Source organism: Saimiri boliviensis, chromosome 4 (assembly GCF_048565385.1).
Source record: "Saimiri boliviensis isolate mSaiBol1 chromosome 4, mSaiBol1.pri, whole genome shotgun sequence".
NCBI classification, from domain to species: Eukaryota; Metazoa; Chordata; class Mammalia; order Primates; family Cebidae; genus Saimiri; species Saimiri boliviensis.
Window position 1 is genome coordinate 52,836,503 of NC_133452.1, and position 23,929 is coordinate 52,860,431.

General features: G+C 38.5%; 2 protein-coding genes across 6 annotated transcripts in view; one reads left to right on the forward strand and one right to left on the reverse strand.

The window, feature by feature from the left end:
* The window catches only part of ZUP1 (zinc finger containing ubiquitin peptidase 1), a 27,884-nt gene extending 25,448 nt beyond the window's left edge, over positions 1–2,436 (forward strand). For 2 of the 4 annotated variants that reach the window (XM_074397574.1, XM_074397575.1), the window contains exons 10-11: positions 618–715; positions 2,186–2,436. In XM_074397574.1, the coding sequence (XP_074253675.1) occupies positions 618–715; positions 2,186–2,318 (231 nt within the window). In that variant the 3' untranslated portion in view covers positions 2,319–2,436. The remainder of the gene's footprint in view (positions 1–617; positions 716–2,185) is intronic. The other 2 variants (XM_003938634.4, XM_010349305.3) reach the window with 2 other exon arrangements.
* On the reverse strand, positions 2,436–22,721 carry RSPH4A (radial spoke head component 4A). Of its 2 annotated transcripts, XM_003938635.3 has the most exons (6): positions 21,492–22,721; positions 16,183–16,417; positions 10,223–10,963; positions 8,569–8,704; positions 7,747–7,864; positions 2,436–6,318 (listed from the first exon to the last, which is right to left on the reverse strand). In XM_003938635.3, the coding sequence occupies exons 1-6, from the start codon at positions 22,172–22,174 to the stop codon at positions 6,084–6,086; spliced, it is 2,148 nt and encodes a 715-aa protein (XP_003938684.1). In that variant the 5' UTR covers positions 22,175–22,721; the 3' UTR covers positions 2,436–6,083. The 2 variants fall into 2 exon arrangements, with proteins under 2 accessions (XP_003938684.1, XP_003938685.1); XM_003938636.3 differs by lacking the exon at positions 8,569–8,704 and having other exon boundaries at positions 6,211–6,318.
* Positions 22,722–23,929: the final 1,208 nt, after the last annotated feature.

Here is a 23,929-nt window from a genome sequence, read left to right on the forward strand (position 1 = left end):
GTATTGCTGAACATTTTAGTTAGCTGTTATCTTTCTGGTTTTGGAAATGGAGTCATTTGTGGGGGTAGAATACTAAAAACATGTTTTCTGCACTATGCATTTGATGTTCTAGTTTTCTGCACTATGCATTTGATGTTCTAGTTTTCTGAGTCATGGACAGTAGCCTTGATTTAACTATAAGAATCATAACTTGGCCAACAGTGTATAAATAACACTGCCAGGTAGAAAAGGAATAATAATAAATATAATAAGATTTTAATTATAATAGATTGAAATAAATAACACTTACCTAATGCTTATTCTGTGCTATGCACTATCCTAAGCACATTACATATGTTAACTAATTTAAGCCATACAACAGCCCTGTACAGTAGACCCTGTTACTAATCCCATCTTACAAAAGAGGATGCTGAGGAAGAGAGAAGTTATATTCTTAAGCTAACACAGAGTGAGGATGCTAATTCAGGCAGTTTGCATCTGGAGCCCTGCCCTATATTGCCTCTACTGTAAGGACACAAAACCTCATAGTCGTGTTTGCTGAGTTTTGTTTTTGTTGTTTTGTTGTTGTTGTTGTTGTTGTTGTTGTTTTTTGAAATGGAGTCTTGCTCTGTTGCCAGGCTGGAGTGCAGTGGTGCGATCTCGGCTCGCTGCAACTTCTGCCTCCCGGGTTCAAGCAATTTTCCTGCCTCAACCTACCGAGTAGCTGGGACTACAGGTGTGCACCAGCCCAGCTAATTTTGTGTTTTTAGTAGAGACTGAGTTTCACCATGTTGGCTAGGATGGTCTCTCCCTCCTGACATCATGATCTTCCCACCTCGGCCTCCCAAAGTGCTGGGATTATAGGCATGAGCCACTGTGCCTGGCTGTTTGCTAAGCTTTTGTATGAACAATTTCACATTTCTTTTTAAAAAGATACTACATTTCAAAAAGTGAAAAATGTTTAATTCTACTAGTTTAATATAACATTTTAAAAGTATATGTTCCTTATAGTTATTCTGTCCTTTTTTTTTTTGAGATAGAGTCTCGTGCGTCACCCTAGGCTGGAGTGCAGTGGTGCCATCTTGGCTCACTGCAACCTCCGCCTCCTGAGTTTAAGCGATTCTCCTGCCTTAGCCTCTCGAATAACTGGGACTACAGGCCCACGCCACCACGCCTAGCTGATTTTTTTGTATTTTTACAAGAGACAGGGTTTTGCCATGTTGGCCAGGGTGGTCTTGAACTCCAGACCTCAGGTGATCTGCCCGACTTGGCCTCCCAAAGTGCTTGGATTACAGATGTGAGCCACTGTGCCCTGGCTTATTCTGTCCTTTTAAACAGTAATTTATACTGTAGGAATTCAGCAAATATTAATGTACCAATTCTTTTGTAGATCATCAGGTGGAAGGCTGCAGCTTTAAAGGACAAAATAGTGATTTTACTTTTATGTCATATTAGTTTTTATAACTCATTTTTTAAAAGTCTATTTCTGGCCGGGTGCAGTGGCTCCTGCCTGTAATCCCAGCACTTTGGGAGGCTGAGGCGGGCGGATCATGAGGTCAAGAGATTGAGACCATTGTGGCCAACATGGTGAAACCCCATCTCTACTAAAAATACAAAAATTAGCTGGGTTTGGTGGTGTGCGCTTGTAGTCCCAGCTACTCGGGAGGCTGAGGCAGGAGAATTGCTTGAAACCTGGGAGGCAAAAGTTACGGTGAGCCGAGATTGTGCCACTCACTCCAGCCTGGTGTCTGGTGACAGAGTGAGACTGTCTCAAAACAAAAACAAAAAAAATTGATGGTTTATAGTATCCTAAAATACACATATTTATAACTGCAATTTATGTGTTATTCTTCATTAGTTCTGATCTTTTAATAATCATGGAACTATTATTCAAAGAGAGTGATTGGTTTTCCAAACTTTTTTATCTTGGCCACTGTCTTATAATAAACATTTCTGCCATAGATATATTTTGAGTATCTACTAATTCCAGACCCTGTTTTAGATGTTGGAACACTTATTTAGATGAAGAGATTTATCTTAGACAAATGTTTATGCCTAATTTCATAAGTTTGAGATTGCAATTTTTCTTTAGAAATTTTCATTATTATCTTGAAAAAAATTCTAAATTTTCTTTTTTATATTTGAATAACACATATTCTAATTAATTGACTTATAGCTTAAGATTCTTTTAAAATTTCTTTTCAAGGCCAGGAGACAAGCTTCTCAAGTTTTTACAGCCGAGAAGATTCCTTGAAGAATTAAGCATTTCAGTGATTGAGAACAATACTTGTTTTCTAAATGTTGATATTGAACTACTTAACACAATTATGAATCTGTGAATTCTCTAAGTACTTAATATATAATTTAATTTGTAAAATGCCTGTGTTAATTAAATATATCTATCATACTTCCTTGTTTGGTAATTATTTCAATAAAATGTATTGGTTTTGCATTGTGGATTTTGGTTTTCTTATCAATGTTTCAGAAACCATTTTTATAGCTGTAAGCTGAAATGCATTGGGTCTTTACTTTTGTTAGGTACTCTTAGTATTTTACATATATTACTTTGTTTAATCTTCAGAATAGTTCTGTGAGATAAGTACTATTATTAGCCCCAGAGGAAGCAAGCTAAAACCCTGAAAGGTTAGTAATTTGCCCAAGAAAATAATCTTCATCCAGGGTATGAACCTAGGGTATCTCACTTCCAACCAAGCTCCTACCACTAAACTATTTGACTGTCTTTTATTAGAGAATATATATAATAAAATTTCTTCCTCACTTCTTAGAAATAATATTTAATAGGCATAGTTCTATAAACAAGGATTTGCTTTTATTAAGTGTTTACACTCTACAGTTGTGATTTAGCATCTTGTGTTGAATGTGTTCTGTAGAGAAGAAACTTTACACTTCTTGTTGGATGTGCCATGTATGGTTGCAACCAAGAATCCTGGCCAATGTGATTCATCAAAAAATTACCAGAACCTCACAGTCCATGGGTAGAACTTAGCTGGAACCAAGCCAACTGTGGAAATTAGAATATGGTCTAATTTATAGAAGGAACAATCTGGTTAGGAGCCCATAACTTTCCAGAGAGGTTACATCTGATTGGCATGAGACTAATGGGACAGAGGCAGTTCCTCAAAACGAAATCAGGTTAGGTAAGGAAGTGGATATGAAGCAACAAATAAGAACATGTCGTCTACGTCATGAAAAAATGAGTAACAACCAACATGAATGAAGTTTTACGTATTTTAGGTATACCAACAAAGACAGAGTTGCACTTCAAGAATGAAATAGTATTGCCAATTGAATTCTGGAAACCATCTTTCCTAATGTTCTGCCCTTCAGACTGATAACCAGTTTGTTTTGTTTTGTTTTGGGTTTTGTTTTTGAGACACTCTCTTGCTCTGTCCCCCAGTCTGGAGTGCAGTGGCACAATCATAGCTCACTTGACTTCCTAGTTTCAAGTGATCCTCACACCTCAGCCCCCCAGAGAGGATGGAACTACAGGCACAGTTTCCTACTTTATATCCCCATGCAGTTATCCTGTTTCCTTCCTTCTTTCCCTTTTTTCTTCCTTTCTTCCTTCTTCCCTCACTCACTCCCTTTCTTTTCTTTCTCTTTTCTTTCTTCTTTCTTGCTTTTTCTTTTCTTTTTTTCTTTCTTTTGAGATGGAGTCTCATTCTGTTGCCCAGGCTGGCGTGCAATGGTGCAATCTCTGGTCACTACAGCTTTCAGCCTTCCGAGAAGCTGGGATTACAGGCATGCGCCCTGACGCCCGGGTAATGTTTGTATTTTCAGTAGAGACAGGGTTTCTCCATGTTGGCCAGACTAGTCTCTTAACTCCTTACCTCAGGTGATCCACCCACCTCAGCCCCCCAAAGTGCTGGGATTACAGGTGTGAGCCACCCTGCCCGGCCAGTTATCCTGTTTCCATGCCACTTTTTTCTTTTACTTAGATAATGTGATAACCTCCTAACTGGCCTCCTTGTCTCAAGTTTGGATTCTCTCATCCATCTACACTGAAGCCAAGATGTTCTCAAACACAAATGTTTGTATGCCTTTCTAGTGTAATTATTTTTACTGTTTAGGGGTAAAAGTCAGACTTTCTACACACTCTAGCCCCTCTTTACCTCTGCATGCTTATTTCTCACCACTTCTTGTAGTTGAAATTTCATTCCTTTCAGCCAAAAATGTTGCCAGGATGCAGCCAGGGCCGCCAAGAACCTTCTCCCATAGCACTCCATCTGGTGGTGGCTCTTAGAAGTGCTTCCTGTCTTGCTGAAGTCTGCATTCAGTGCCCCTTGGGTTTGACAACAGTTACTCCAAGTGCAGATCGGTGATCTGCAAACTGAAGGTCTGTGACAAGGTAAGTATAGACGCTGAGAACTGATGTGTTATTGTATTTTTTTAAAACAACAGTAATGACTTGGAATTACTTTTTTAACTTACCAAAATTACTATAGAATTTGAGAAGCACTCTTCTGTGTTACCTGTAATATTTGTATCACAATACTTGCTAAATTGCAATCTATTTTACTTTTCTATTTACTTTTCTATAGCTCCCTCTTCAGTGAAAGCTCTATGATTTCAAGAGCAGTGCCTAGTGTTTAGTCATAGCCACAGTTGTATCTGGTACATAGAGGACTTAAAAATGCTCTTTTAGTGTGGGAAAATAATGTTTTAGAGAAGTAGTGGTAGAAAATATAAGTCAAGCCGGGCGCGGTGGCTCAAGCCTGTAATCCCAGCACTTTGGGAGGCCGAGGCGGGTGGATCACAAGGTCGAGAGATCGAGACCAACCTGGTCAACATGGTGAAACCCCGTCTCTACTAAAAATACAAAAAATTAGCTGGGCATGGTGGCACGTGCCTATAATCCCAGCTACTCAGGAGGCTGAGGCAGGAGAATTGCCTGAACCCAGGAGGCGGAGGTTGCAGTGAGCCGAGATCGCGCCATTGCACTCCAGCCTGGGTAACAAGAGTGAAACTCCGTCTCAAAAAAAAAAAAAAAAAAAAAAAAAGAAAATATAAGTCAAGTCTGTGGCTATCTCCAGCAACCATATCTGTACAAAACAAATCATTTGTCCCCAATCAGTTTAAATCAATTTCTGTAGGATGAAGGAGGAGTCTGAGAATGCTTTTTGAGGTATAACAAAGGGGTTAAAAATGTGAGTGTTCCTACAGTTTTTGAGGTGACAAATTTATGATGCTATCTCCAGAAGGAAAAATGAATATATATACTATACAGTGTTTGCACACAATATCACAGGCCTCACCATAGGTAATTACAAAGGTTTAAGAACACATGCTCTAGATCAGTTCTTACAAAGGTTAAGAATATATACTATAGTGACTATCAGTATTTTTTGTCTTTGTATCACTTGACACTCATGAGAGTATTGATGTTTCCAAGAATTTCCTGTGAGTTATATCTTCCAGTGTTTGTCATATTAGAAATTAAACCCGAAACTTTATTCATATATTTTGAGATGGAGTCTTGCTCTGTCACCGGGCTGGAGTGTAGTGGCGCGATCTCGGCTCACTGCAACCTCTGACTCCTGGGTTCAAGCGATTCCCCTCAGCTTCCGAAGTAGCTGGGACTACAGGTTCGTGCCACCATGCCCGGCTAGTTTTTTGTATTTTAGTAGAGACGGGGTTTCACCGTCTTGGCCAGGATGGTCTCAGTCTGACCTCATGATCCATCTGCCTCGGCCTCCCAAAGTGCTGGGATTACAGGTGTGAGCCACTGTGCCTGGCCTTAATTTTTTTACCTCACCTGGACCATGTGAAACCTGAGACCTTTTAAAAATAAGAATGTACAAGCACATATTCCATTATCCATAACCCCCAGAACAATGATGTGATCACGTTATTTAGCCTCTGGAAAATCCCGTATCTTTCATTAAACATACTAATATTTCTACCTATGAAATTTCAAGCCTTATATTTTAAAGATTGACATTTTGGAGATGAAAATTTCTTACATAGGTATGTATACACATACACATATACATACACACACACACACAAATGTGTAAAATTAGTCCCACATAAGGGGTGTGTGTGTATCAGTGTCACGCAAAACCAGGCTAATTTTATGTTTATTAGTCATAATCATCTTCCTCATCTTCATCTTCCTCAGTTTCTTCATTCTCAGCTGCGAGTAGAACTGCTTCCTGTGCGGCCCTGAAAGCCTGCTCCTCCTCCACACCAGGGTCATCCATTTCTGTAATTTCTGGTCCACTGGGGTATTCTTTATAAACTGGTGGTGGAACTGGGGGCGTATAATTGTCTGGACTATACTTATGACCCCAGCCTATGTAGAAATTTTCAAACTTTCTGTAAGTTAAAAAAAAAAAAAAGATCATTATGTAATTTCTCAGAAAAATTGACTCTTCTATAATAACAAAGTGATTTGAATATCATGGTCCTATCATTAAAAAAAGCAATACATGTAAAATGCTAGAAGTGAAATATTCCTCAATGATTCTTCTACCACAGGGAATTATTTTGATGCAAACTGTTTTTAAAAATCACGGGGCCAGACACTGTTAAAATGTACCCTACACCTAGACCACAAGCAAAAGCCTTTGTTCCTTCAATTATTTTCAGGAAAAAAAAAAAAAGTTACTACCTTCCACAAAGTTAGAAAGATTTAAAAATAGCTAACCCTGCAAACTCCTGGCTGGGCAAGGAGTTGGGTTTGTGGTTAGAAACCTATGCGGTTTTTTTTAGGCATGACCATAGGCAATCACAAAGAGTTTGTTTACCTGGCACACCAGTCTTGGAGTACAACCAGTACATTGCTGTCTTATGGGTAGTTGCAGTCATGCTCTTCAAAGTTTGCATTACTAGACCAGGTTCTTTCATTCCTAGGTCTCTTTATCTGAAGCCTTCAGCAGAGGCCTTTCCAGCCCTTCCTCTCTCTGCCCTCTGAACTCAGCACTTTTTCACTTTCAGCCCTCTCATCCTCCTCTTGGTCTCCAGGTCTGTAAAACTCCAGGAGCCATTTGAGGATTCCCTTGTCAATGAGATGACCCCAGGACTCCACATATATGATAGCCACATCTGTGCCAATCCACCTGGCCCTCCACTAGTGGGCCATTCCATGGGGGAAAATGGAACAGGGGGATGTCAATGCTTTCTCTTGTTTGTACTGTCACAGTAAATGATTAAAGGCTTAATTCTCATTTTTAGCTTGTTGCTTTAATGCTACTCTAACACCTGGCAGATCAGCTTTCTCTCCAGATAAGCTACGTTTCTGACACTGGGTTATTAGGAAAGAAATGGAAACATAAGACAAATAGAAGTATATGTTCTAGGTGAGGGATAAAATTATTTTTAGTATACTCTTGATCTTAATTCCTTTGAAAGCAGTAGCCTAAATAAAGCATATTTTAATTATCTTTTATAAAGATTTCCAACAAAAATGATCTGAGATTTATACTAATTTAAACACGACTTAGAATTACCTCCATTAATCCACTAAGTGAATGAATAAGTCATTACCCAAATCATAAATGAAAAACCATATTTTATTTCAACAAATTGGATAATTAAAATGAAAGGGCAGAAGTCTGAATTACTCTATAATGCCCTGAATTTGATATGCTATTGTGTAACACATGTTATTTTAATAAATTTTATGCCACACACACATGCCCAAGATGAGTTAAAATGATAGTAGCTTAACATTTTAGTGATTATTTATAATTTCCAGAGCTTAAATAATCACAGAAATGGCTTTGTAAGTGGTTGGATACTTACTTGCCATTGGAGAAGGCATATGCTCCAGGCCAGAGGTTGGATTGAAGGACTGCAATAGCATATTGTGGAATGAGATTTGATGATAGCCGTGTTGTCCAAGCGGGTATATTCTGAATCTCTGGATCCCAAAGAGAAATGCAAAAGCTTAATTCCTAACTACACAAGAACCTACTCTGTAAGCTATTTTTATAAATCCACACATACATGCACACACACAGATACACACATATTGGATATAGAAAGAAAAAACATCAGCTTAACAAAATCAGGATAGTACTTCACGAATGTTTTGGAATAATGAAATTTGAACATATAGTTCCATTTTTGCAACCAAGACAAGAAGTTTTATTAAGGGAGAGGAGACTTATGTAGCAGAGTGAGTAACATTTGATGGCCTGATGAAAAGTACATCATTATTATGAATGAGATCAAGGGTTTCAAGCACAAATATTCCAAAACTGAAGGGAAAGAAACAAGAGTATAGGAACGAGAGTAGAGTTTTTAAAAACCAGGACCAAGAATATTCAACTGTACCATTTGCTTATGGTTTGCAGAATGCAAGACAAGAATAATAGAGGAGAAAGAGCTACAGCCAACTTATGTTTCTTCTCTGCACCATTCCTTCAACCTCTGTCAGAGAACACTGATATGGCCAGCTACAGCCTTTGCTCTCTATCATCCCAGAACAAGAATGGGAAGAGGATGCGACCTTGGCTCTTGTCCACTTTTTACAGCTTTCCAGCTCTCATTTTTACTATATAATGCACATAATATGTTATACTGTTTGTGTGTCTGTGTGTGATAATAGTTATGTAAAATAACCTAAATCCTCAGAGATTGGTGTCAAAAGAGGAGGCCCCACTTCCTGTTCTATATAGTCAGGCTCTTCTTTTTCTTCATCTTCTTCCTCTTCTTCTTCCTCATTTTTTTGTATGGAGTTGAACCAGTTACAGCGACCCTGGGAATCAGTGATGTGAGATTTAGTAGGCTAAAGAGGATCTTAAAATCTCATAATATTCATTTGAATTCAAGTGATTATCAGGATGAGGTTTCACTCTGTGGGAATTTATTATTCATTCATTCATTCATTCATTCATTCATTCATTCTACATGCATTTTCCAAGGGCTATTTTGATCTAGGTTGTTTCAAGGAAAAGAATGCTATTTATTCTAAGAATTTGCCAAATTCTTGAAGTCACGGAATGTGTATTTTAAAATTATCACTTATATTTCAAAATTAGCAGAACCTTAGTGAAAAAGGTAAGAGTGTATTTTATTGGTTTGTGGTAAATGATTTATGTGAGAGAGCTAAAGCTACTATGATGACTATTATTACCAATAACATTTAAATGTGATAATAAGATTTTTTATGGAGGTTTAGGGTTTATAATTTCTCATTTTGTTAACTCTAATGTAGAAAAAGCTAAGAGTATCTCTTATCTAGGTCAAAGTACAATGAGGATTTTCTACCTGCAGATGAGGTAGTATAGCACAGGGGTTAAGTGGATGCATTGGGTCCATTCTGTGCAGACTCACATCTGATTCTGTTCCTTATTAGCTCTATTCCTTTTGTCACATTTTCTCAACTCTCTGTTTCAATTTCCTTATCTGCAAATCAAGGATAATAATACTACTTCATAGGGTTGTTATGAAGATTAAATATACACACACACAAATGTACACACCCCTAGAACAACAGGTGTTACATAACTGCCGTATAGCACTGTTTCCTTGTTTTATGTTTTTGTTATAATCCCTTATGTTCTTGGCATAAAAGCTACATGTGTTATAGAGATAAAATTAAAGAACGGTTTTCAAAATTAATGTACCATCCATATTAAACATATAAAAAACTAAGTAATTTCAGAACACACAAATCCAAATCTGTATGTCATCTGTCAAACACTCCAAAAAAGAATGTGCTTTATTTTCTATTTGAAAATAAAGTCTCTTTGGAGATCCCTGGAACCCTCAATTACATAGACAGTTATACAGACTCTGGTAGTTATAGATTACTCTGTGTTTTGGGCTGTGGTTTTTTTTTTCTTTCTTTTTTTGAGATGGAGTCTCGCTATGTCACCAGGCTGGAGTGCAGCGGCGCAATCTCAGCTCACTGCAACCTCTGTCTCCGGGGCTCAAGCGATTCTCTTGTCTCAGCCTCCCAAGTAGCTGGAATTACAGGTGTCTGCCACCACACCTAGCTAATTTTTGTATTTTTAGCAGAGACGGGGTTTCACCATGTTGGCCAGGATAGTCTTGATCTCCTGACTTCATGATCTACCCGCCTCTGCCTCCCAAAGTGCTGGGATTACAAGCGTGAGCCACTGTGCCCAGCTGGCTGTATTTTTAATGATCTCATATCTGCCTATTAAATAGAACCTAAAGGCCTTTACTTTATATGCCTTTGTGCATTCTAGTGACAATTTAGTGAATAATTCCTAATTGCCTGATAGACTGAGAATTGCAAAGTACCTACCTGAGAGAGAATATGCTGTACATGATGAACCCAATTAGATAAGGTTTCTACTAGATCAATCACTTGTATGCCTTCAAAATCAGGGTTTTCCTCAAAGCTATTTCGGCCGCCTTCTACCTCTTCCTCCTCCTCTCCTTCCTCTTCGCCAAACTGATAGAATCCTAGAGGACTGACATGGGTTCCTGCTGAAATTCGGGCAATTTGCGCTCGTAAATAATTACTCTCATTTCCTGGGAAAGGTGGGTAGCTTATGATGGGAGCATCCAATCGCCCAGTGAAAAATTTCTTGATTTTTCTTGCAATAACAATTTGTTCAGGTGTAACTGGTGGTAACTTTACCCATGGTCTTCCTGGTTCATTACAAACAAAATAGACATATTTGTTGGCACCTGTTCTACTTTCTTCTTTTGGTATAGCCTGTGGGACCTTGTAAAGGGACTTTGGTAATTCATCTTCCTCATCTTCACCAGCTTCACTTTCTCCATTGTCCCTCTCTTCAGCTACATCTTCCTCTTCCACTTCCTCTTCATCTTCCCCCTCACGAAATTCCACTTCGGCTACAATATAATTCATTTCCAGACCCAAGATCTTTCCCCAGAAGCGGCATCTTTGGATTGGCTGGGTGTCAGTAAGCTGCTTGAAGGCAAGAAATATGCGGTATGTCTCATCTGTGCCCAAACCAACTCCAGCTTGTTCAAAATAAAAAGCTGATTCCATTACATTTGGAAGAGCATTTTCCACCTGGGGAAACAAATGCTGTGGTTAAAATTTATCAATAAGACAAATCCTCACCTCCCTTGTCTTTTTTATATATCTTGATATTCTACTTTCTCCACCATTTCCTTGACATTTCTCTCAAGATTTAGATCAAATTGGCTGAGCGCAGTAGTCATGCCTGTAATCCAGCACTTTGGGAGGCTGAGGTGAGTGGATCACCTGAGGTCAGGAGTTCAAGACCAGCCTGGCCAACATGGTAAGACTCTGTCTTTACTAAAAATACAAAAATTAGCCAGGCATGCTGGTGTGTGCCTGAGTCCCAGCTACTTGGGAGGCTGAAGCAGGAGGATCACTTGAACCCGGGAGGCAGAGGTTGCAGTGAGCCAAGATCATACCACTGCATTCCAGCCTAGGCAACAGATCAAGACTACATCACATACACACACACAAAACAAACAAAAGAGAGATTTAAATCAAACTATGATAATTCTTGAATTTCTATTCTTATCTCATTATTTATAAATATAGCTTCTCTTGTATCTTATACTCATTAATATGTAATAGCTACCTTGTTTATATGTATATGTTAGGTAGAGAAAGTTTAGTAATTACTATGAATAATAAAAATTCAAAATTCCTGTTTTATAAAAAATATTTAAGTGACTCCCTTACTATCCTAAAATAAGATGTAGAATAACTATGTACACACATATTTAGAACAAAATCTGGTTTTATATATGTCTATATTACTATATATTTTAAAATAATAAACATTTATTAAGCACATGGTTTTATATATATAGGATCACTAAAAATTAACATAATATCCTGTATAATGTAATGTATGGAATAAATAAAAGAAACATACAATATAGTGCTCATGTCTATACTGGAAGACATAGTATAGTCAGATACTTCCTCCTACTTATAATAAATTATTTTGAATTTATAATAATGAGAAAAATAAAAAATTCCACAAAAGAAATCCAGAGAAATGAATAAGCAGTCTCAAATGGACCGTAGAAAAACATTTGTGAAAATGTAGGAAAGAACTTTAACTGTAGGTCAGGATAACTTGCAAGGCAAACCTTGATCCTCAAGATGAAGAAATTGAGAGCTCTGCTACTCTTACAAATGATATGCTCTTATTTATAATTGTAATGTCAAAATTTTTAAAATCCTCATCTCTTTGATGTAGGATCGTAAAACTCTTTCCTTGGCATTGCTGTACCACTCACTCTTGATCCTACTTGGGCCTCTAGAACTATTTTATCTTAAGTCTCTTGATTGGTTCCTTATTTCTTGAGCTCCAAATGTTGTGATGTTTTTAAAATATCCTTTTCAGTTATCGCATCACTCAATACTTTATGCTTGGATGAGTTCTCCATATCACTTCAAGTGATAGGTGGCTGTTTAAAATTTCTCTAACTCTCACTTTTCTCCCATATTCTACACATATTTCTGGCCACCTATGAGAAATTTCACTTGAGTACTCTACAGATACCTCAGTTTAATATTTAATTCACATTTCTCTCAAAGTTTTCTCTTTTTTCTATATACTCATTCTTCACCAGTGACATCTCAGTTTCTCACACCAGAAAGTTCAGTCATCCTTGCTTCCTCTGACTCCCTTGACCTTTCATATTTAAATAGTTAGATTCCTACTGATTCTAGCACATAAACATGTGTTAGCATTATTTTCTTCTCTTACATTCATTTATACTCTATTAGCCACCATCCTCACTACTTGTGCTACACCAGAAAGCTTCCAATGCTCTCCTCTTTGCCCCATTCTATCTTTCTTTTTTGGATATTTTTCTTTTCTATTTTTTTTTTTTTTTTCCGAGATGGAGTTTTGCTCTTGTTACCCACGCTGGAGTGCAATGGCGCGATCTCGGCTCACCACAACCTCTGCCTCCTGGGTTCAGGCAATTCTCCTGCCTCAGCCTCCCGAGTAGCTGGGATTACAGGCACACGCCGCCATGCCCAGCTAATTTTTTGTATTTTTAGTAGAGATGGGGTTTCACCATGTTGACCAGTATGGTCTCGATCTCTTGACCTCGTGATCCACCCGTCTCGGCCTCCCAAAGTGCTGGGATTATAGGCGTGAGCCACCGTGCCTGGCCTCTCTATTTTTTTTCAAAAGATGGGGTTTTTAGGGGTGCATCCCTCACGAATGGGAGGGATTCCTGAAGTAATGGGTTCACACAAGATCTGGTTGTTAAAAAGTCTGAGATTTTCCCCATCTCTCCTGTTCCCTCTCTTATTTGACACGCCTACTCCCTCTTCGCCTTCTGCCGTTGAGTGTCAGCTTCCTGAGACCCTCACTAGAAGCAGATGCCAGCTCTATGCTTCTTGTACAGTCTGTAGAACTGTGAGTCAAAATAAACCTCTTTTCTTTATAAGTCAAAGAAAAAAAAAAAAGATGGGGTTTTACCATGTTGGCCAGGCTGGTCTCGAACTTCTGATTGCAGATGATCCACCCACCTCAGCCTCCCAAAATGCTGGGATTACAGGCGTGAGCCACCGCACCCGGCTCTTTTTTTTTGGTTATTTTTCATGTTATGATCAGAGTTATCTTTCCAAACCAAAAGTTAGACTATGCTATTCTCCTCTATTAAAAAACTTCACACTGTTTACAAGAAAGAAATTATTTATCAATGTACAAAGTACAGTCTGGCTTTAAGCACTATGCTTCATTTCCATCATTCACTCCCTCAATCCACACTCCACTTTTCCAAAAATTTAATTTCTAAGAGACTTCACCTAGTGAACTCCTGCTTATCCTTCACAGCCCAAATGAAATATTGCCTCCACTAAAATGCCTTGCCCAGTTACCAATAGCAGAGTTAGTTGTTCCATTGTCATTTATCATGTTGTCAAAACAATGTAATAATAATTGCTACTATTAAATTCCTATTATAGGCCAAATCCTTTACATATACTACCTCTACTCCTCAGGTTTTTGCCATTTGATTATCCTTAAGGCTTGAAAAGTTTCGCCTCTTGCTCAAAATCACACAACTAGTAAGCTAGTTGAACTAGGATTCTAATTCAGATCTGGCTACCTCCAAAGACCATGTTTACTCCATCATATGAGGCTATCTCTTTATTGCACTAGTCCAGGCATCCCCAAACTACATACGGCCTGTGAGCCACATGCAGCTCCCTGAGGCCATTTATCCGGCCCCCTGCTGCACTTCAGGAAGGCGCACCTCTTTCATTGGTGGTCAGTGAGAGGAGCACAGTATATGGTGGCCCCCCAACGGTCTGAGGGACAGTGAACTGGCCCCCTGTGTAAAAAGTTTGGGGATGCCTGCACTAGTCAAATGGCTTTCCAGTCTTTTTTTGCCTTTCTCTAAACTGTAAGCAACTTAAAGTCAGAAAAGTCTTTTTCACATGTATATCTCAGTACTTGGTATACAGTAGTCACAATGTGTATGAATAAATGGGTAATGAATAAATGAATGCTGAAGACTAAGCAAATGAATTCTGGTGTGGTCAAAGGCAGGAATAAAAACATGAACACTCTAAACATGTAAGTCAGAGACAGACTGGTCATATAACTCATATTTCAATGCTTCAGAGACCTCTCTACCTCTTCCTGCATCTTTCTACTTTCTGAGGTGGAGCTTTTAATCTTCACCTGATGACTCAGCTGTTCCAGGCTCTAAAGCCAATCTTATCCCTTACTAGGAAGACTTACGGAATCTAATTAAAGGGCCCAGGTCCCAGGATCAAAACAGCTTATTTGTATTCTTACCCCATATCCTAGTTTTGGGGTGTAAAGCCCTGCCTTGTAATGCTGTGCCTATAAAGAGCACCCATTCTTACCCTGGAGTCTGAACTTTCTTTGACTAACTCCTGCAGGGGAATGCCTGCCTATTTGCCTCATCTCCATATGCTGTTTGCTCCCAGACTCCTCATCACTGGATATGGCAACATAACCAACTGCCACCTTGTTGAAACTGTCTGATGTCAACTCCTCGATCACCTGTTCCTTCCGTATGAGTACTGTGGATCTCACTGCATCAATTGGGTCTCTCCTCATAGGCTGCTTAGCCTAGAGAGAGCATCTACTGTCTCTCTTATCTTTTCCCTGTCAGAAAGCTGTTTTGAAAATACCTTACTTCAAACATCAAATTTGAAAGTATATAGACACATCTTAAATCTAGTGGTAACAGAACATAAGTTCAGCAGATGTGTATAAATTACAAGTATATGAGTACTTAGGAAACAGAATAGTCAATACTATTTTGAAATATTTAGAGTTAAAATTTCCGTGAGGTACAAGATTCTATTCTCTAATTACAGCTTTTTTCCCCTCTGTCACCAACTTTTTCTCTAAATGTTTTCAACATTTTGTCTATGAAGATTAAAAGTATTTTACTCCTCTCCTCTTGTATGATGTCCCACTGACATAATACACATAATATCAAGTCATAATATGAGGAGCTTGTCTTAGAAGAAAATACAAAAGACATTAGAAGTACTTCTAAATTTTCTAATAAAGGGGAAAATATGCAGCTTGATTTAAAATCTGATTTTTTTAATCTAACATTTATTCATGATTCAAAAAATGTTTCATAAAAAATAACTATCATCCAGACCTTTACCAGGCACCTTGGAGAATATAAAATGTGAAGAAATGTTTTTCTCTAATCTTAAGAAGCTTAGCATACAAACATATAACAATCTGTTAGAGCTTGTAAAATACTAAAAGATGTATGAAAATACAAGACATCCCTAATCAAGGAAATGAGTAGTATGAAATGTGGTTGTTTAAAAGTCTTGAAGATATATTTTTTTAAATAAGATATGAATACTATGTAAGAAGCTATAAGGGCCAAGTGCAGTGGCTTATGTTTGGAAATCCCAACACTTTGGGAGGCCAAGGCAGGTGGATCACTTGAGGTCAGGAGTTTGAGACTAGCCTGGCCAATATGGCAAAACCTCATCTCTACTAAAACTACAAAAATTAGCTGGGCATGGTGGTGCCTGCCTGAAGTCTCAACTACTCAGGAGGCTGAGACAGGAGAATCGCTTGACCCTGAGAGGCAGAGGCTGCAGCAAGCCAAGATCACACCATCACACTCCAGCCTGGGTGTCTGTCTCAAAAAAAAAAAAAAAAAAAAAAGCTATAAATTACAGTTGGCATAAATTTGTATAGATTTAAAGCCACAGCCATTTGTCCCAAATAGAGTCCTAACATTTAATTATTAAAATTTACAGTAGTGACTTACTATTTCATCTTCTAATTCTTGGTCAACTCCTTCCAAATGTACCTGGAGAAAAAGAGCCTTTTGCTTTTCTGCTATTTCATATGTTGGAAGCATCTCATTCTCATTTTGGAGTGCATCAAATTTTTTACTAAAATGTGCCATCTTCACATCTTGGCTAATATTTTCAATGATGTCAACAGCATTTTCAGGACGCTCATCTAATATCTTGGTTAACATATTAGAAAGATGATCATATCTATCAAAACAGAGAAAATTCCAGATAATATACATGTCAAGAGCATTTGAAGAAGCATTTTATGCAGACTCAGTTAGTTTGTTTTTAGGGAACTTCAATAGCTTGAAGTCTTCAGAGATTTCAGAGATTAAACACTTAGGTAATTTCTACTATGCCAGAAATAACCTATCCTGGAGTTTTTCTTAGGAAGTAATTCCAGTATGATAAGGATGTTTAAGATATTAAAGAAAAACATTTTAGAGCACAATACATATTCCCTATCTGGTACATTTTCACATTTTATTTCTGAAATTACAATCTTTTGTTTATATATTTTAAAGTGATTAACATTATTTTTCACCCTTATACAGTAACTTCTTTTCCATTCCCCTTCCCCTGCCTTCACCAAATCCAATTTGATTTCTAATCCTGTTGATTCTGTCTTTAAGATCTGTTTTCTTCCTTTCCATTCTATTTTTAAAGACAGTTGTCTACTTCAGTGTTTCTCAGATCATCTTGCATTTCATATTGTAACATCCACTTACACACAACAAAAAAGTGCTATTAAATATTACTTACCTATATTGAAATGGGACACACTCTAATGTTTTGTTCTATTCTATTGGAAACACTGCCCTAGCTTTTTATTTCACAAGTGAATTAATGAAATTGCCTCTATCCTCTCAGTAATTCATTACATTTTACATATAATTGCTAGTGTTTAATTTTTCAGGTACCAAAATTACAAAGTGAATTTACTATTTAAGAGGCCAAAATGCCCGTCAGAGTGCTCCTGTGTCCTGTCAAAATGCTCTTTTCTTAAGGAGAAACTCCTCTGTTCAATGTGGAAATTTGCATAAATTGCTTCTCTGGTGGATACACATCGTTATCTCTCCAATTTTGTTTCTAATTATTAGTTCAATTAGACTTCCTAATAAAAATTACTTTCACACATTTACTAAGTTCTACCTGGGAGCTTTTGCTTGCTGCGAAGCATATATATAATTTCTCTCAAAAAAATAATTTAAAACTCCTTTCATTCTTAGGGACTTAGCATTCAAATCATTTCCCAAAATAATCCTTCCTCAGTTCAAAGGTGTTTTTTCTGAGAACACTGATATGCTGCTCTGAAATTTTATACATCATATATTTCATATTCAGCAACTGCATTAGGTTCTTCACAGCCAAGATTAGTTAGTGCTTCATATATCCCCTCTCTTATTATGGTGAAACAAATAAATAGATGTTCAATAATTGCCTACTTTCAATTAATTGACCTAAGCTGTATTTTTTTGTTTTCACTTTTTCATTTAATGTCTATATTTATCTAACAACCTCAGAAATGGCAAAACAAATATGTTGATGATACGGGAAATCAACGTAAAGGGCAGTTAAAATATTATACAGTATTTGAAGAATATATAATTCCTTCCTCAAATAATTCTTTTAAATGAACAGAAATGTTTTGACTAGGAGTTTCTTTAAAACTTATCAAACATCCTTAATATTCATGCACTGTTGAAACTCATGGAGAAGGCCGGGCGCAGTGGCTCATGCCTTTAATCCCAGCACTTTGGGAGGCTGAGGTTGGCGGACCACCTGAGGTCAGGAGTGAGACCAGCCTGGCCAACATGGTGAAACTCCGTCTCTAAAAAAAAAAAAAATTAACCAGGTGTGGTGGCAGGGACCTGTAAAATCCCAGCTACTTGAGAATCACTTGAACCCAGGAGGCAGAGGTTGCAGTGAGCAGAGATAGTGCCACTGCACTTTAGCATGGGTGACAAAGCGAGACTCGATCTCAAAAAGAAAAGAAAAGGAAAACTCATGGAGAAGACTCCAGACTAAAAACACTACTGGTTATCAGGCAGTAGCTGGGTTAATAATGAAAGGGTTTGATTTGCTTCAAAAGTGGCCGTGGATGGTATCAAATCAGGGACTCTAAGTACAAATTTTCATTTTATTTTTCAGGTTTCAATATAACATATATACGTGTTTTCTTCAAGTACACACCTGAAAATGCCTTTGTTTGAAATTATGAAATATGTTTATTAGGTTTTAATTTATAATTATAGTTTTTTCTATTAGGGATGATTAATAATTTATTTTTTAGAGTGGAAGAAAAGGAGGAGGCAATTCTTTCCTATAACCTTTTAGTTCAATGATGAACAACCATTTTCAGATTCCATATTTCAGTCAAAGATTGTTTTAACTGCCATGAAAAACAGCTTTTTTGGCTGTCAAATCAGGTCTGCATATAAGAAATGGAGTTAAAATCATCCTTTACTAAGGAATTTTAAACTTCAGGCACTAAAGTACTTAGAGGATAACAGTGAATATTAGGAAGATATTCGCTTATTACCTCAGAGACATCATTTGGAAATAAAATTATATTTAGATATTTAAGTAATATTAATTGTAAAATAATTCAATAAAAAATTTATCATGCTTTTGCATTCAGTTTTAAATTGTTAGTGAACTCACAAGTATTTGTAATATGTTCCTTTGCAATTTTAACAGTTTGTAAATTCATGCTTCTTATCTAACACAGGGCATTATGACAAGAAGTTTATACCAGAAATTCAAGTAGAGTCTACTACTGGGTAGCAAATTACATTCTTGAAACTTAGAAAAATTGTAGTTTAAAATATTAACTAATAATATTTCAAACTGCTCTCAGATTTCATGAGATTTCTCACATCATTTTTTTATTCATTAGACTTTAAAATTATATTTCACATATCTTAAAGCCTTATAGTAGCTGCAAATATTTGCCACATTGTATATTCAGTAGGCATTTAATTAATATTTACTGATTAATCAGGAAGCACCCCAATAGATTATGGTGAGGACTTGGGAATTACAATTTATATAAACTGGTTTTCATCCACAGTTTCTGACTCATAAGTCCCATACCTCTTTTCATTTCTCCCCAACATAGGCCTTAGAAACTAAAACTATACTCAAATCATTTTTCCATGCCTGGCCATAATGAAATTCTCTGAGCTACTTTGTCTGATTGAAGGTCATAAGACCCCAATTTCAAAAGAGGTCCTGCCCCATATCAAGGAGGAAAGAATGTTCCACAGAGATGCCAAGAAAATCTGGATTGGCCTTGCTGAGTTTCCCCACTCGGTCTATTAGCATTAGATTATACCCCTGTAAGTCACATTTCTACACAGTCATCAATCATGCCTATCCAATAACATCTCCATAAAAAGCCCAAGAAAACAGGTTTCAGGGAGCATCTGGATAGCTGAACACATGGAGGTTGCTGGAGGGTGGCCTTCCCAGAGAGGGCACGGAAGCTTTGCACTCCTTCCCCAATATCCTGCTCTGTATACCTCTTCATATGTAACCTTTGTAATATCCTTTATAATAAACAGTAAATGTTAGTGTTTCCCTGAGTTCTGTGAGCCACTCCAGCAAATTAAACCCAAGGAGGGAGCTATGGGATCCCTAATTTATAGCTGGTCGGTGAGAAGCACAGGTTAATCAGCCTGGTGCTTATGATTGGCATTGGAAGTGTGGGGCAGTCTTGTGGAATTGAGCCCTCAACCTGTGTGATCTAATGCTATCTCAAGGTGGATATGTTGGAACTGAATTGGAGAACACCTAGTTGGTGCCCACTGCAGAAGTGATAGCTTCCTTGTGGATGGGAAAACAGAACCCCAAACATTTTATCACAGAAGTCTTCTGTATGGAGGCTAGGCGTGGTGGCTCACACCTGTAATCCCAGTTACTTGGGAGGCTGAGATAGGAGAATCCCTTGAACCTGGGAGGCAGAGGCTGCAGTGAGCCGAGATCATGCCACTACACTCCAGCCTGGGCGACAGAACAGACTCCATCTCAAAACAAAGACAAAATCACCACCACCAACAACAAAAATGTCTTCCATGTTGATTGTTGTAGATTAAGAGAATAGAAAAAGCATTAATTTATTCTTACTCAATTAATAGTTGCTAGTATTGTGGTAGGCACTAAGTATACAGTAGTATACAAAATTCAGAGTCCCTACTCTCCGGGGGCCTGCAGTCTAGTGGGAGAGTCAGATAATAAAATACAAGTCTATCTATCTATCTCTCTGTATACAAACTTATAAATGCCATTAAATGCTATGAAGGAAAAGAATAAGCTTTTTAGTAGTGTTCTGTGGAAGTTGAGTTCTGAAGAATGAGGAGCCAGCCAGGCAAAGACTTACAAAAGAAACCTTCTGGGCAGAGGGAACAGCCATGGGGCTGGATCTTAGTTCTGGAGGGAGAGGTAAGAGTCGGTAAGTGTTGTGAGCCACAGGAATCTTGAGCAAATTAGGTTCTCCATGACTTGGTCTCCTCATTTAAAAAAACAAATGAGTTGTATTAGATTATTTCCAAAATCCCTTCTAGCCCTAAAATTCTATTGACCCTATGATTAACTCTGGAAGCAAAAATCTATAGAAATCTATACTTGCCACAAGTTCTAAAATTAAAGCTATAATGGGATGGGCAGAACATACATAGACTATTGATCATCACATTTTAAGAGACTTGGATAAAATGGCATGTGGTCCAGGTGGCTTGTGTAGTGACCAGTTCTCCCAGTTTGCGAGGACTAAGGGGTTTCTTAGCAAAAAGAACTTTCAGTGCTCAGCCTAACTGAGATGGTGGTCAGCCTATCACTGGCTGGGTTGGGAACTCAAAAGCCATGCAAGCACTAGAATCTACAGATTAGAGACATGTGATTGCTTTCACTGGTAGACAATTATTTTTCACAAGCATTCTGAAGAGATGCTGGGACTTTATGGTCTTCATGGTCTCTTTCAAGCCTGAGACTCCATGATTCCTAAATTTTACTTTTTGTGTGCCTAGGGTCTTTAAAGAAGCTAGAAGAAAAAGAAAAGAAAAAAAAAAAGGTAAAAGGTTAAGAAAAAGAAGATATAAAAATCTCCACTAATGACTTGTTTTGAGTCATGTGATCCAAAGCGTTATGTCATTAACTCTTTTTACTACTACACTCTTTTCAAATATATTTTGATTCACCCACAGAAACACACTCTCACACAGAGATACTCACACACCCTCTTGCTTTGCCAAACTTTTCTCTTTTGTCTAAGACTTACAGATTTAAGCCCGACTTGCTGCTAGTCTTCAGCAGGTAAGCCTTAGCATTCTGAATGGTGGTCTCAAGCATGCTGGGGGCCACTTCAGAGCCACCTGTCGCAGGCTGGTGTACATCATAGTCACTGTTTGAGTCTTCCTCCTGAAAAACGTCAAATCTCAGCTCTTTCTGGTTAGCGTTGTTATAGCTCACGGCCCTTGGTCCACACAGGTGGGGTTTGGATTGTTGAGACTGTTGAAAGGTGTTTCCCTCTGATTGGCTTGTGTGATGAGGAGTTGATTCTCTTTTTTTAGATGATTGTTCCAAAGGATCAGGATAAGGTGTCCCAGCTTCAGAAATCACACTAGTGGTCCTGTCTGACTGAGGTGGTGCCGCGAGGTCTTGCATGGCCGGAGCCAGGGGAGAAGGAGTGGAAGAGGACTCCTGCGGAGATAGAGGAGCAGGCGATGATGTTTCTGGTCCTGCGGGACCACCCAGAGACGTCCTGGCTCCAGACTGGAGGCTCCAAGAACGGCTGCTTCTGGACTGGCGTCCAGTTTCTAGCCCCTGCTTAGCCTCCAAGGGCTCAAACGACGCAGCCTCAGAATACTGGGGAGAAGCTGCTGTCTTTACTTCCCAAGACCGCCTTGCTTCCCCTAGTTCTTGATTTTCTTTTTCTTGCTTCGGGGATGTTGGCTCTTCCATGGAAGGAGTTCGAGAAGCAATGTTCTGGATGAAGAAGGAGTGAAAATATGGAAGAAAGCAACTCAGTTCAGTTACTTTGCCGCGGTCTCTTAAGCGATTTCTTTGTGCTGGTTGCTCAGTAAGTTGCCGCGTCCTGTCTCCATAGCAACCCCAGGCCAGGTTCCTCTAAGAAAAACAAAGCACGCCTGTTGCCAGGATTCGAAGGCGGAGAGTAAGAGAGAGAGAGAGAGAAAGAGAGAGAGAGAGAGAGAGAGAGAGAGAGAGAGAGAGAGAGAGAGGAAAATCCTAGCCTTGTGATTCGGTATAACCCCTGCCCCTCGTTCTATCACAGCCAATCCGACCTAGACCAGTCTTGCTTGGAAAGCCGAGGACTCCTGGTCCCATGCCAAGAGGACAAAGTACAAAGAATGGCGACCTCATGCGATAGACCGTTAGGGGTCTGAGACTTTGATCCAAGTTGCGCTGTGAGGAGCGAGTCGTGCGTTAGTGGAGGGACAGTGCCTTCACGGAGTGTGCGCGCACGTGTGTGTCTCTGTGTGTGTGACAGAGAGAGAGAGAGAGAGATAGAGAGAGAGAGAGAGAGAGAGAGAGAGAGAGAGAGAGAGAGACACGGAAGGAAGGAAAGGAGGGAGAGAGAGAGGGAGGGAGGAAGGAATAAAAGGAGGGAGGGAGGGAGGGAAGGAGTGAGGAAGAGCCCGACCTTGGTAATCTTGGAGGTACAGGTAACAATCGGACCCCAGTGTGCTGACCAGGAGAGCCCAAGCCTCACATTTAGCGTGCATCAGCTACAACCAACCAACTCTAAGGACTTGGAGAATAGACAAAGCAGTCCTGAGTTTTGTTCTTCCTGCTTATAAGGAATTTCCTGATGATTAGGCAGAACATTATCCTTGAGGAGAAGGCAATGCAGAAAACTCATAAATAGGCAATTCATGGGTTAACTGTTTTCAAATAATTGAAATTCAGATGAACACTATATTGGCACAATGCAATTTTTATTTAATAATTTAAGTGTAAATTCATAATTTTACGATGATTTACAGTCAAGATTATGACCGTTCATTTATAGTAGGTATATATAGGCAGTCTCCAATATGAAGAAGGTACAGAAGTTGGAAAATATCTGAACTTAACTATAAACCATACATTAATTAAAGTCTTTAATGTTAATTGTTTTGTATTTCTTTCTCTTTTTTTCATACTTTAAGTTCTGGGGTACGTGTGCAGAACATGCAGTTTTGTCTTTCTTAAAATATACCAATAATACTTGGCATTTGACACTTTACATTGATGTAACTTCTATTTAGCAAGATGTTGCTCTAAATTCTAACTTCATGGAAAAACATAATACTCCACCATTCAGTGTGGTGAGGGAATTGCAGACTAAAATAATTTGATGAAAGCTGTGTGCACACACACAAAATGTTGAATGTAACTTCTGCTGGTACAGACTCTTTAAAGTCAGACATCTGGGATTTAGAATACTTGGATTTCTAAAAACAAAAGATTAAGATAAACCGGAACAATAAATTCTGTTTTTTGTGGGTTTCTTTGGTAATTAGTGCAAGAGTTGAAGAAGTTAGTGTGTTTTCCCCCTTCATTTCTCACTTGCAGCTGGCAAGCTGTGATGGAGGTTTTTTTTTGAAAGCCAAGCCAGAGGGCCGGGCATGGTGGCTCATGCCTGTAATCCCAGCACTTTGGGAGGCTGACGCAGGTGAATCACCTGAGGTAAGGAGTTCGAGACCAGCCTGGGCA

Bases quoted from the DNA above. Each gene is read 5' to 3' on its own strand.
- RSPH4A (XM_003938635.3), bottom strand. From the start codon at position 22,174: ATGGAAGAGCCAACATCCCCGAAGCAAGAAAAAGAAAATCAAGAACTA. The intron at 8,705-10,222 runs GTAGGTACTTTG...ACTGATTCCCAG, and splicing joins TACAGCATATTCTCTCTCAG to GGTCGCTGTAACTGGTTCAA. The intron at 6,319-7,746 runs GTAAGTATCCAA...TTTAACTTACAG, and splicing joins TATGCCTTCTCCAATGGCAA to AAAGTTTGAAAATTTCTACA.